At 39.3% G+C, this 15000-nt stretch overlaps 1 protein-coding gene across 1 annotated transcript in view; it reads right to left on the bottom strand.

The window, feature by feature from the left end:
• The window catches only part of unc119b (unc-119 homolog b (C. elegans)), a 25482-nt gene that overhangs the window by 5480 nt on the left and 5002 nt on the right, over window positions 1-15000 (bottom strand). The window contains exon 2 of the mRNA XM_058414881.1: window positions 1-49. This exon is cut by the window's left edge and continues 65 nt beyond it. Within this exon, the coding sequence (XP_058270864.1) occupies window positions 1-49 (49 nt within the window). The remainder of the gene's footprint in view (window positions 50-15000) is intronic.

The raw sequence follows: 15000 nt of genomic DNA, 5'->3' as shown, positions 1-15000 counted from the left end.
CGTGTGAAGTCAATGTTGTATACGTTGTCCTCTGGACTGCACAAGTAGTCTGGAAAAAGGAAGTCGGTGGAGATTTATTACTAATATGTCAAACTGAATTGTTTATTAATAAAAAAAAAAGTAAATATATAAACCCTCAATTCATGTTAAACAATACACAGTATAAATGATACGATTTCTGGTGACATGAGTGACAGCGACTAAAAGTGGGCGTGTCCAGAGACAAAAGTTTGAACTTTATGCAAATATGGAGCGACTCGGTGCACCAGTGGGAGTGAAGACGGTACCTTGGCACGTCATCTGCTCTGCACTGCTTCTCATTCATCTGGTATGACATTATGCTGATATACGTTGCTGAATTTTACACACAAACACTAAATCTCCCTTTTCGAGTGTTTCATTTTAACAGCAAAAAAAACAAACCCATTGTTACTACGGCAACCAGTATTACAGTAGGAACACCTCTGGGTGACTTCAGTGACTTCACAGCGACTGGAGACTTGGAACTGTTGTTATGTGTGAACTTTACACCATGTTATTCTTTATACCTTGCAAGAAAAAAATGGAGTGCTTTTTATTCGAAAACTTGAATCATATCAAGGCATCGAGGGCGTTGTGTGTCGTAAAAGGTTAAAAGGAAACCAGCTAAAGTGTAACTTGTCTCTGAGGACGCATAGGACATGTCCCCCACCATGACTGTTTTCCTCAGGTTTCCTCACAAACCTATTTGATAGAGTAGCTTAATAAAAATTTGACCCACTCTTCCTGACACATCTCTTATCATCATATTCTGTCATTTACAACATTTTGGCAGACACCCTTATCCAGAGCGACTTACATTTTTACCTCATTTTAACTGAGCAACTGAGGGTTAAAGACCTTGCTCAAGGGCCCAGAAGTGGCAGTGGTGGTGGATCTGGGATTCCACCTTAACCAGTGTGCTACCACCATCCCCACGGGAATTATGTCTGGAGAGTGATATGGTTAAACTAAAATATTTCTTTCTGTGTATTTTGTCTTTGAATCGTCGTCTTTTTACATGATTTGTCCTGCAATTCTACTACAGCATAAACTGTAACACAGAATTGGATTATTTTAATAAAATAATCCAATTCCACTCCAAACGTGTGAGGAAGTCAAATTTGAGCGACGAAGGGCGTTAAAGTTAGAAGATGGAATGTGTAACAGCAACAAAATCTGCCCCTCAACACACACACACACACACACACACTCCCTCCATCTGATATATTACAAATCCTTTTATATTCCAAGGGACAAATGAACACAACTGTATCCCGGAGATCGGGCTACCAGTTGGACCCCTGAGGGATTCCTAAGCTTGGATCTTTCCCTATATTCCCTCTAATATACTTAAACTCATATAAACACACAGTACAGGCTTTATTATTTTTTTTAATCACTCCTATTATATGCACAACACCAAGTGACTCCAGCGTTCCTGTGTAATGAATGTGAGTTCAGGAATAAAGTCTTCTGATAAACAGGTCATCTTTGTTGGCTGTGCAAGTGAAAAAGGCATATTTTTTCCATGGGTTGTTGCACACTTCTGGGAGAAGGTCCTGTGGATGCATTTCCCACAGTCACATAAGCCTTGTCGGTGAATGCACCAGGCCCAGATTAAGGTTTAAGCTGCTTATAACATCTGAGCACTGAGGGTCATACCGGGATGCAGTGGATTTACCTCTCCAACCCAACGACTGCCAGGACACATATACCATGTGGTAGCGGTAAATGAAAGTGCATAAAATCATGCAGATACAGGTTGAATGCCTTAAAAACATCAGAATAGGGAAAATATGTAATCCTGGTGACTTGGACCATGGCATGTTTGTTGGTGATAGATGGGCTGGAGTGAGTATTTCCAAAAATCCTTAGGAACACTCCTATAATCACTCAAATAACCTCTCTTTACAACTGTGGTAAGTAGAAAACCATCTCCAAAGGCACTGTCCTGGGATTTTTTTTTGATGCCAAGAAACATCTAGTTGCAAAAGTCCTGTTAATGGTTACCTCATATAATAATACTCTTTAGTATTATACATATGATACTCTTTGCAACCATGGTAAGAAGAAAAGCATCACGAAACGCACTGTCCTGAGATTTTCACCCAGAGTTTAAGGTCAAGAAACATCTAGTTGCAAATAAAGGTATTTCAAATAACCACTCTTTACAACTGTGGTCAGCGGAAAAGCATTTCAGAAGGCACTCTCCTGAGATTTTCACCCAGACTTTAAGGTCAAGAAACAACCTTCCACAAAAGCCTTGTTATTGGTTTCCACTCTATACAACAGTGATGAGCAAAAAGCATCTCAAAGCACTTGGATTGGCTACTTTAAATGATCCCTGGGTGTGAATGAGAGTGCGTGTTTGAGAGTGGGTGGTGTTCCTATAACAGGCTCCAGAATCAACATGACCGTGACCAAAATACATCAGTTCCTGAAAATAAACATTGATTGAGAAGAAGAATAGAATAGAACAGCCTTTATTTGTCACATATACTTTACAGCACAGTGAAATTCTTTCTTCGCGTATCCCAATTTCGGACATTGGGGTCAGAGTGCAGGTTCAGCCATGATACAGCACCCCTGGAACATTGAGGGTTATGGGCCATGCTCAGGGGACCAACAGTGGCATTTTGGCAGTGCTATGGTTTGAACCCTGATCCTCCGATCAACAACCCAGAACTGATTCATTCTGAACTTTCTAATCTTTACGACACTGTTGAAAGATCCTATAACGTGTAAGAAATATGAACAATGTATAAAGTTAATGATACGTTCTTGAAGGTCTGAAGGAACGCTCTGCATCAACAGTGCAATGACGAATCCAAACCACATCCATATTCATACTGGAGCACTTTTTGAAACTGATTCACCGTCTTATCACCAACCCTTATTATAATTTAGAGTTTTATTACCTATGAAATGCTACATTGTGGAAGCAGAAGATTAGAAATTTGGTATCTGTAGCAGACAGTCGAAGGCTCTCTATAAAACATAATGGAGACGGAGAGAGCGAAAGTGCGGACGAGCGACTGAATGGAGAAGCGAGCTCGATAAGAGGCAGTGAGTAATCTTCTCGGCGCAGTGAGGTAATGCTTAGGGAAATTGTACAATGCAATGCACAACAAGGAGTAAAACTGTGTAAAATAAAATATACCCCCTCTGGCCATATTATAAGGAATGCTACGCTATTACTAACAGTGTTTTTCTCTCAGTTCCTCACACAAGGTACCGGAAACCCTGCTTTGAGATTCTGCTCCATGTTGAGATGATTGCAGCACAAAATTGCTTCTTGTTAGATGCGTGTTCGTGCTGTGAATTTTCCCCGTCTACCACATCCTGACGATTTTCTAATGGGTTCAGATCTGGTGGACATTGACGTATTCTGAACTCACTGTCATGTTGTCACAAAATGGAGAAAATTTGTGCTTGGCCATGTTGTCAGCAACGATATACACGATTGGTGGCCCAAAGTGTACCTAGAAATCATTCCTCACACCATTACACCACCATCAGTAACCTGAAGTGTTGATACGTGATTTCATGCTGCTGATAGAAAACATGTGACTCGCAGAAATCAAGATTCATCAGAGTAGGCAACGTTTTCCAGTCTTCATGTCCAGTTTGGGTGAGCCAGTGTTGCCTCAGATTCCTGTTCCTGTGTGAATTGGAAGTGTGGATTCGACCCTGATGTGGATTTCTTCTGTTGTAGCCCTTTCGCTTCAGGGTTCGTAATGCTGCATGCTCTGCGATGCTTTTCTGCTCAGCACGGATGTACAGAGTGATTAACCGAGTTACTGTAGACTGCCATATACCAGTCTGGCTATTCTCCTCTCTGCACCTGAATTCTCCGCACCTCAATGTTCTTTTTTTTTTGCCATTTTGTGGAAAAATGGTTGGAGTTCAGCAGTTTGTAAAAACACTCAAACCAGCAGTGACGTCACAGGAAGGACTTCAGATGAAAATGACTAGTGGTAAAGGCTCACATGGATTGCAAAAGGAAATGAAAATGAAAAGCAATATAAAAGATTCAATTCAATTGCCTCTCTCTCTCTCTCTCTCTCTCTCTCTCACACACACACACACACACACACAGTGTGACTGCAGTAGAAATTATAAAGCATTTCAGTTTTTCTATACACCACAACCTGAGACTGGCCTGAGGAACAAAATGAGCACAAAACCAGAAATCTACTTCCTGCTTTAAAAAGCCACAGACAGCACAGAACCCCACAATCAGTCAGCAGGAACAAGTGTTTAGCACGTCTACATTTGTTAAAGCGTGACAAGCATTAAATCTGTCAGCCTGTGGATTCAGTAACAGCATGTGATTATTCACATACGAGCAATTTCCCCTTTCCTCCTCATTTTTTACTGGCTTTGAGACGGACAAAAATATTGCCATAATGGACTACAGCGGTATGTGGATTCGCAGTTGTTTATGACTCAGTCGCTTTGTATGAAGCCGTGATTCATGGGGTGATGCAGCTTTTGTGTCTAACCTATATTTTATTCGCTTTATAATGCATTTCGGAACTGAAAAAAAAAATATTAGATACAGCCAGCATTTGCGTCAACATTTAAAGAAAGTTTCTTTAAAACTACTTAAGGGTTAGGAAGAAATATCGGCACTGTATCAGATGCCGGCTTTCTGCATGTTTTATTCTGCGAATAAAACATGCAGCTCATGTAATTATCCAGACAACCAATCAAGTCGAAGCAGTGAAATGAAGATACAGGTCTGAAAAACCTCAGATGAAGTTCATCAAAAAGCAGAATGAGGAAGATGTGATTTCAGTTACCTCAATGTATTCAGTGACCTTAGCATGGACATCACCTGTCCAGTTCTCCCCGTTCAGTAGGGAGCTGAGCTGAGACAATGAGCACTGACTGTATCACTGTATTATTATGTGCACTCTCTTAATCTACAATATTCACAATATGTACATTAATATCAAACCATGTGCAATATCATATTATATTATATATTATATTATCTTAATGGGGTAGATTATGGGGGATGTGGTAGTTCAGTGGTTAAGGTGTTGGACTACTGATTGGGGTGTTGTGAGTTTGAATCCCTGGTCAACCAAGCTACCACTGCTGGGCCCTTGAGCAAGGCCCTTAACCCTCAATTGTTTAAAATGTAAGTCGCCCTGGATAAGGGCGTCTGGCATGTGCCAGAAATGTAAATTCTCAAGAAGCTTTTGGTACATTTTGTATTTATAGCACATTTCATTTATATTTATTTCTCTTGTGTACTCTAAAGCTATGTCTCTGGCAAAAGAATTCCCTTTGGGATTAATAAAGTCTTATCTTATCTAATCTTATCTTACATTTTAGATGTCAAACTGCCTGCATGACAAAAATAGAAAATAAACCCCATTCTGCATACAGATGAAACCAAAGTGTCAGTATGTTTTCCTTTCAGCTTTTCCTATTTCCTGAAAGACATTCTCAAGGGTTCTCCTGACAGATCCATACAGAAGCAACAAGGTGCTGCACTTTTACAAGGAGCTGTTTCTTCTCCTTCCTTATTCCCTCTCATCCTCTCTTCTTTGCCGCCCCTCAGACGCTGCCATTCCATCTATTCCGTTTCACCCTGCTTTCTCTTCTGCCACCAACTCGCCTCCACTCGTCTCTCTTGTCTGCACTCCTACGCCGAAAATGTGCTTGTCGTTCTCTTACTGGCCAAACAGAACACTTCTCCAGTGTAAGCGAGACACTTTGTAAAGCAAACCATGGAAGAACTAAATCAGATTAAACCTGTGAGATCACGCAAAGGGAACGTTTGCACATGATGGACAAAGCAAACCAAGCTAACTAGCCTTCTTCCTAGCTAGCTCTCCATCTCTTTAAGATAAATACACAAATACAGACAGGAAAACAGACAGACATGGTTATGTTAATACCAAGGTTTTTAGTCTCTTTGCGCTTTCACGGCTTTGCGATCACAGAAATTAATGCAATATCAAGCAAACTCAAAAAAGCTTGCATTTTTTCATTCCTCTTTTACAATTTTAAACAAGAATAACAGTTTACATTTACAGCATTTATTGCATACGGCAGAATACAGACATACACGAAAAATGCTATTCGCTCATCAGAGTGGATCATATTAATAATTATAGATCAATGATTGTATCGTAATGATTGTGCCGATTGAACTGCTTACTATTCGCTTGTTAAAAATGACAATTATATAATTATTTTCCAAAATGTGGCATCGTCATCAAATAATGCCATAGCGTCCACTATTATACCCTAATACACCTTCATTCACAGTAATCCTCCTTCAGGATTTAGGATTTCCTTTATCTTAAGGTAGGTACTGAATGACTGAAGGGATAAAGGATGCTTAAGGAAACATATGGCAGTTTAGCCTCACTGGGTTAAATCTGACTTCGACTAAATGAACTAAAGTACTCTCGCGACGGTCTGTCCTCCTGACATATGTGTCTTAAGTCATTTTTATGGAGGACTTTATTTATAATCCCACTATCCTTTGTCCCTCAGAAGAGGATGGTTTTGTTTTCCATGTCCTCTCAGGGAGTTTTTACTTTGTCACCGTTGCTTCAGGCAGTTTTTTTGGCATTGTTGTGGGCAAAAATGCTCGATTTTTGTGCTGTTTTGTCAATACAACTATTTCACTTGGCAAATTTGCAAACACGGGATTCTTCTACCAGTAAAGACACATACGTAATTATTTTCTTTATTAGCTGTACTCATGTTCCTTGCACGTGACTCAAACAGGGATTTGACTGAAGGTGTGTTGCGATGACCTCAGCCCCGAATCTGCGGAAAATCCGCAGACATTTTAAAAAATTGCGTGATCTTATGAATATCACAGTGTTTACTTGATTTCGTGTTAATTTCTTCGATCAGAAAACCACAAATCCTGGAGGCACTGACTTATTCTGTTGTTCTTCTCCATATTTAGGGTCACCATAGCAGATCATCTCCCACATACTTGATTGGTCACAGGTTTTACGCCTGATGCCCTTCCTGACATAACCCTCCCATTTTATCCAGACTTGGGAGTTAACTCCCCTATGGCTGGGTTGGTTCCTTTTCTGGGAATTGAACCCAGGCTGTGGCAACAAGAGAACAAGAACCTGCCACTGGACCACCAGAGGGACTGATTTCTGTCAGACGAGTAAAACTAGTGACAAGTCTATAAAACCTCTTAGAATCTCCAGGCTTACGTAAATGCATTCTTTTTTATTCCTACAGGATACATACAACCAGTCTGACCTTTATTCTCCTTTTACATCTATCCTCTAATTTCCTTGTTTCCTCTTGTACCTACCAGAATTGATGTATGTTACATCAAACAGAAGACGTGTAAACACACAACTAACTTCAAACCCCTTGCTTGAGTGAAGTATGGCTATATTAAACTGAGAGGAAATCCCAGAACACATGAGCATGTAAATGTTAGCCTGGTGAAAAACACTGGATGTAAGCAGAAGCTACAGCTAGGATCAAATCTAAGGTGTGCCATATGGCAAGTCCAACAGAAATGCAGCATTAATGGTTTTAACAGCAGTTGAGGCACCATGTGCTTTTGTTGTATTGAATTGTGAAGTAACTACAGAGTCGAGAGAAAGTGGCCTGTATTTAACTCATGATGTAATATTGGTAGAGAACTGAGAGTATTGCTTACCTCAGAAGATACCTATAGTTTTATCCTTTCTAACCAAACTAAATTGGGGCAAAAGAAAATCTATGATATATAAAAATCACTTTAGAGAGATTTGAGAACAGTGTTGTTATTCGCAAAGGTTTATTAGAAAAAATTTTTTTAATTCATTTTCTCAGGTAATTTATTTCTATTTCTATTTCTTCCATTATAAATTATGGAGAAATTTCTGTCTTTGTTTGTTCCTAATCCGATTGACCGCTACAGATTTCCTTTTAATTTAAAAAACGGATAAAAAGTATTCAGAAGTATAGTGTGAAATATTAAATACTTCGTAAATTTCCTGTCATGACAATGCCGGACAATAAAAAGTAACCAGAACAGAGAACAGAGACGGCTGTGTCAGCCATTTTTGAAGCGAAAACAGAGCAACACCAGGAATGTATTCCGGTCCTGTGGAGCTCTACGGCTCTAATCTGGTTTAGCGATGGGAGCAAATCCATCTAATCAGGGGATAGAGCCAGGGAGTAAACGACAGCGTTGGAAATGGAGGAACCACGTGGTCAGCTTCCAGACAGAAATAAACACAAGTAATAAATACAGTGATGAAGGCCAGACTAGACAAGAGAAGGCTGGGAAAGTCATGCAATATTTAGCGTTGTGATTTTGAAAGATTAACAGAAATTGACCTTCAGTACTGATATTTGACCATCAGCAGAGCAGAGCAGTAAGTAAATACCTCAGTGCTGCCAGTGACAGAGACGGAATAATATGAATTTTTCAATGAAGAACAGGCTTGAGGTGAAAGCTTTGTTGTAAAGTCATAACCCACCTACACGGCCTCGGCTATGTTGTGTCACAGATACTGCGTTATAAGAGCGAGGAAAGCTTTCTAAATTGGTGAATGAACATTCTAGAAGAACGATTCTTTGTGACTATAAACTGTTGAAGAAAGGACATTATCTGCTGTCCAGCGTCACCCAAATGAGGATGAGGCTCCATTCTGCGCCTTGTTCCTTTCAAGGTTTCTTCCTCATATCATCTAAGGGAGTTTTTCCTCACCACCATCACTTGCGCATTAGGGACAAGTGTTAAGGATAAATAGTAAATTAACTTTAAACTTTATAATTTTTGCTGTGTTTCTATACTCCTGTAAAGAGACAATGTCCACTGTTAAAAGCGGTATACAAATAAATTGGATTGAATTGAAAACCGAATTGAAAAGACATTTTAATCATTATACAGGAACAGACACTAAATAGATAAGTAGATACAGATCCTGCAAAAAAAAACAAACCCATCTTTGTTGTTTCAATTTCCTTTTTACAAAACTAAAATAGAAATTTCTATTCATTTCTCGCTGCAATTTGACTTTGAGTCAATTTTCCCTTTTATTTGCTGTGGCCGATGAACACAGACGGCACAAACATAACAAGTCCACAGAAAAAAAGAAACGGAAAGAAGCAAGTGAAATTTTGCCCACAGGAAGTGAGAAGGAACAAATTGCTCCTATTATGTAAACAGGTTTAATCACACGTACGGAATATTCAACTCCCAATTACTAAACAATCAACGACTGAATGATTGAAATGAATGAACAGGAAGTGAGCGACGGCCACACTGCACTGCACAGTCTCTCACGATTTTTACCCTTGAGTGGTTTTCGTCTCTGTTGTCTGGTTTCTTTCTCGTGTCATCTCCAGGAGATTTTCCTTCACACTTCTCACCTCTCACTTGTCCATTAGGGATCCAAATCTCCATGAGGATTTCTTTGAAGCTGCTCGAACAATGTCGATTGTTAAAAGCGGCATACAAATGCAAGTGAATCGAATTAATTTGAAGTGGCCTGTGAGTTGCTATGGCAGTAAATCAGAAACACTGCCACAGTAAATCGTGTGAGTGAGAACACAAGTAAAAAACTAAACAAAAAAAATCTCAGTTTTGAAAGAATCCCACAGAAAAACATCACGTTAAGGCTTGAACCAGCAGCTTTATAAATTACTAACAGCGTAATGACTAATGATTTGGAAGTCTTTTAAAACGTAGCTGTTATGGTGTACATCACCTCTGGGACGTCGTTAAAAGAAAGTAAAAAGTGTTTGATTTAATAGGCCGCATTATTGACTGCAACAGCCTGGGTGATGTCTCAGATTTTGTCAGATACCAGTTTCTTTTCAAACAAAACAATAACTATACAGACGTCAACCTTGGAAACCTTAGAGACGTGAACCTAAACATTAACTATGATCTCTTGGCAAAACAAATACAGATTTTACAACCGACAACGAAAGGCAAAACCTAGACATCGGGTGTGTCTCAATCAGTACACGAGTCTGGGCAGTGGTAAGGACCCTGGATCACTACAAATTGGATCACACAAAAAAATATCCTTGCAACCTTTCTAGCTAGTTGACATTAGACTCAAACAAACCATATAAAGAAGTCAAATAAAATTATTACAGCAAATGTAAGTAATTTTAAGTGCTACATCAATAACTGATAACAAGTTACTTACGTTTGTTCAGTTCAGTTTATCCGCCATTTTTTTTCCAGCTGAAAGGCTTTGGCAAATATGGCATCCATCCATTCATTTTCTATACCCACTTTATTCCTAAATAGGGTCACAGTGAGCCTATCCCAGCACACATTGGGCGAAAGGGTACTGGACAGGTCACCAGTCCATCACAGGGCCACACATATAGACAGACAACCACATACACTCACATTCACTCCTGTGGGCAATTTAGAATTATCAATCAATCTAATGTACATGTTTTTGGAGGAACCCGGAGTAAACCCACGCAAGCACAGGACCTTCTTGCTTTGAGGCAACAGTCCTAACCAGTAAGCCACTGTGCTGCACAAAATATGGCATCATTTCCAGTAACGGATCATACTGACCACATAGTGCACTGAAAGGATTTTACTATTGAAAGAGGGTCCTCACAGGAAGTCACGACACCAAGCTTGGGCTAAAAATAGAACAGGCCATCCACACCACCAATCTGTCAACAAAAAAAACTCCTAATAAATCACCTAGCTTTTAAATGCATGCGAAAGTGCTTCATATGCCGATGCAAATTTCTTGCAAAATTTCAATTCTTAAGGCGAAAAATCCATAAGAGAGGGCATTCGATGTGGATGCAGGTTTTTATAGCAATAAAGCAGGAGCCACACCTGATTCCACCTGTTTAATCAGTTGATCTTGGCTTTCAGTAGACTCAGGTGTGGCTTCTGCTTGGTTGGAATGGAACCCGGCCCTTTGTGGATAAACCTGGACTGGACTCAACTGTTTGTTTATTTATTTATTTATTTGTGAACAATACACATTTTAACAGCTTAGAATTAGATTAGATGTTGTGAAACGTTTGCAAGACAAGTTAGCTCACGTTATCACTCACGTTATTTCTATTTATAGTTCTGGTATTTGGGTGTCTGACATTCTGGCAGACATCCAGCAGTGTATCTGGGATTCGAGCTCACAACCTTCCAATCAGTCGTCCCTTCACCAGCATCTTCATTTCTCTACTCTCTCTCTCTCTCTCTCTCTCTCTCTCTCTCAATCTCTCTCTCAAACAAACAAGCAAATAAAAGATAAATAAATAAATAAATCCACACCATAATTTCCTTAAAATAAAAATAAAAATAAAAAAATCTGTATTTGTTATTCATTTATAAACAATAAAATCATTTAATTATTAATACATTTTCAAAGGAAATTATAATGTGATAAGTTTAGGGTTTTTATTTATTTATTTATTTATTTATTTTTAAAGCAAAATCCAGCTTTACTACACTCACTACAACACTTCTGACTAAAATAAATCATTCTTATTAATAAAAACCAGTTTATTTATGTGACCATTTAGACCTATAGGACATGTCTAAGGCAGCTAGCTTTCAAACCCATCTGGCTGATGTAATTCCCAGAAACAACAACTGCAGTGTTAAAACATGATGATCTCAGTGAATATCCTCTGACCTTCTTGTGCATCCTCTCAAAAGCTGACTGCATGAATTAATAGCTCAGAGACGGGAAATGTCACTCAGTACACAGCGTTCATGGTTGCTCGGCGTTACAGAGGAAAAGGGACACGAGACCTTAATCCTGTTCCCTACATTTGGACGATGTGCACAATGTAGAATGTAGTTTTCTGATCATGGCTTACAGACAAATCTTGCACACACTGTAGACTGTGGAACAGCAGTTGGTCTGACGCATCGAGCCGGTGTCCTAGTAATGCAGCGCTGACATTTCTGATGGATTGTGCATGGATGGAGGAGCCAAAATCGAACTCGACATCAGCTCTGAACTGGGATTTGCCATAGGATTGGATAAAAAATCTGAACATGAAGTTAAAATGGATTTTAAATATCAAATTGCTACTGACACTGAGACTAGAATGATATTCAATTATAGCAGTTTGTTTTGATGTCATTAATTGTCTTGAGCTATTTCTTCAGACCTTTGGGCACCAGAATGGAGGAAAACAATCTGATCTCAGTGACTCATGGTTGTTGGTGCCAGATGGGCTGGTTGGAGGTGTTCAGAAACTGTAGATATCGTGAGATTTTCACACACATCTCTAGATTTTACACATTATAGGATGAAGAACAAAAAACATTAAGTTCTGCATAGAGAAACCTAATGACAGAGGATGAGAACTGACAGACTGGCGTGAGCTGACAAAAAGGCTAAGGGAACTGAAATAACCACTCTTTACAAACGTAGACACATCAATACTTCAGGCAGATGCACTACAGCAGATGACCAGATCAGCTTCTACATGTCTACCATGGACTTGGAAGTCTCCAGTATATACATACAGTGTCTGTGTGTGTGTATGTGTGTGTATTCACTTCTCTATATTATTCAGTCCCTCCAGGATTTTGCTATTTTGCGTTTGGAAAAATGAATGCAAAATCAAGCAAACTGTGATGTTCGGAGAAGCTTGTCATTTTTCAACATCCCTGCAGATTTTCTGCAGATTTGGACCGAGTCACGTTGTGTGACCTCTTTATGTGTGGAACATGAGTGCAGCTCCATTAGAAAGTCATTGGTAGGAGATTAAAAAGAAGAATCCTGTGCTTGTGATTTTACTAAGTCAGTTTATAAAAAGAACAACTTTAACACTACATGCTGTAGGAATAGCCATATGAGGAACTGGAATTGCACCATATAAACATATAACGACATACTGTCAACCATAAACAAAGTATTCAAAAGTATTACGTGTCATTTTTTCAGTAAACAACAACAAAATAAATGCTAGAGCTAACAAATTGCTGTGCCATACAGTAAGTGGAATAAACCATGACAGGGTGCGCTGTATATGTGACAGAAAAATAATAAATGATGCACTGTTGATGAAGGTGATGAATGTTCCAACAGAGATATAAATCAAATCAAACACATCTCGGAGAAAAAGGCAAATATGAGTGTAAAATGATTCAGATATCTTCTCATGCACACGTCAGTGCTCATTTTCATCGAGAACATCATGAATAAATAGGATTTCAGTACATCCAAAATTCCCTGTAATATATCTGGATTTTATTTTCTCTCCAACACTGTTGAATTCATTAACAAGGTCACTTTCACGTCTGTCTCGTCTAATTCCTGATACGTCTCTTAGATGATTGGGGAGATTTTTCCAACACACTATTAAATTTCCTGCAGTGTATCCTATTAAAAATAAAACCGGGCTCGGTGTAACCTTTTTCTAAAAAATCCAAGAATAATAACGGTTAGATTAACTTCAGTCGATCCTAATTGCCGCTTTGTTAAAGTTTAAATGCGGTTTTGCTGCTTTATAACTAATAGAGGAGACGATAGCTGTCCAGGGCCTCAGGTCACCCAGAGAAGCTCATTATAGTGTGTGTGTGAGAGAGCGGGACTCGCCTCGTTTCATCCTACACACACTGTTACCATAGTAAACTCCGGAAAGATGCCTCAGGGATTTAAACATGTCTAGCTAAGGGGCTTATAAAGCAGTGCTGCTAAAAATATACGAAGGTGCAGGTTGTACACCTTCAACACATCCTTAGTTATCTGTTACTAAATATATCGCTTTAAAAGAGGAAAGTATATCCAAACAAATTACTGAGAAGAAATGTTTAGGGCCATGGATTTAGAATAAAACGGGATTGTTTAATCCTGTATGAGGTTTCTATAGACAAATGTTGTAATGAAGTAATGAGTTTATTTTAAACAGTAAAGATAGTACTTCATTGTCTAGACAAACAATAATATGTCTCTCGGTGATGGACTGCCTTTATGTGATATCGGAATTATAGTAAATATGGGTTTTCCACCAGGAAGATGCACATTAACAGAGACATTTTGACACCCGAGCTTCCAAAGTCCAAAACCTTCCACATGTCGGAGGAGAATATTTCAGTTTCTGTACTGAATAAGAGGTTTTTCATGGTCTTCCTTACAACAAAGCATGTGAACACGAATTATTCGTAATTACCACTTGAGAAGTGAGAAGCAGGATCATTCTGACAGCTCGGGAAGGCAGAGTAAGTATAGAGGAAAGTGCAGATTTAATTTTAAGTGCTCATTCCAGCCTTTAAAAACTGAGCATGTTACTTAGTCTGTGAGTCAGACAGTCAGTTAGTGAGTTAATCAGACAGTCAGTCTGTCAGTCAGGCAGTTAATCAGTCAGTCAGTTAATCAGTCACTTACTCAGACAGTCAGTCAGTCAGTCAGTCTGTCTGTCATTCAGTCAGTAAGTTAATCAGTCACTTAGTCAGACAGTAGGTCAATCGTCAGCCAGTCAGACAGACAGTAAGTTAGACAGTCAGTGTGACAGTCAGACAGTAGGTCAGTCAGCCAGTCAGTCAGACAGACAGTAAGTGAGACAGACAGTGTGACAGTCAGTCAGTCAGTCTGTCAGACAGTACGTCAGTAAGCCAGTCAGTCAGACAGTAAGTTAGTCAGTCAGCCAGTAGGTCAGTCAGTCAAACAGTAGGTCAGTCAGTCAGTCAGTAAGTTAGTCAGTCAGTCAGTCAGTCAGACAGAAAGTCAGTCAGTCAGTCAGTCAGACAGTAAGTCAGTCAATTAAACAGTAAGTCAGTCATTCAGTCAGATAGTATGTTAGTCAGTCAGTCAGTCAGTCTGTCAGACAGTAAGTCAGTCAGTCACACAGTAAGTCAGTCAGTCTGTCAGCCAGTAAGTCAGTCAATTAAACAATAAGTCAGTCAGTCAGTCAGTCTGTCAGACAGTAAGTCAGTCAGTCAGTCAGAAAGTCAGTCAGTCAGAAAATCAGTCAGTCAGAAAGTCAGTCAGAAAATCAGTCAGTCAGAAAGTCAGACAGTCAGTCAGTCAG

The sequence above is a fragment of the Hemibagrus wyckioides genome, linkage group LG18, assembly GCF_019097595.1.
Source record: "Hemibagrus wyckioides isolate EC202008001 linkage group LG18, SWU_Hwy_1.0, whole genome shotgun sequence".
NCBI lineage: Eukaryota > Metazoa > Chordata > Actinopteri > Siluriformes > Bagridae > Hemibagrus > Hemibagrus wyckioides.
Note: the sequence above shows the minus strand (reverse complement) of the source record. Positions and strands in the feature narration are given on the sequence as shown.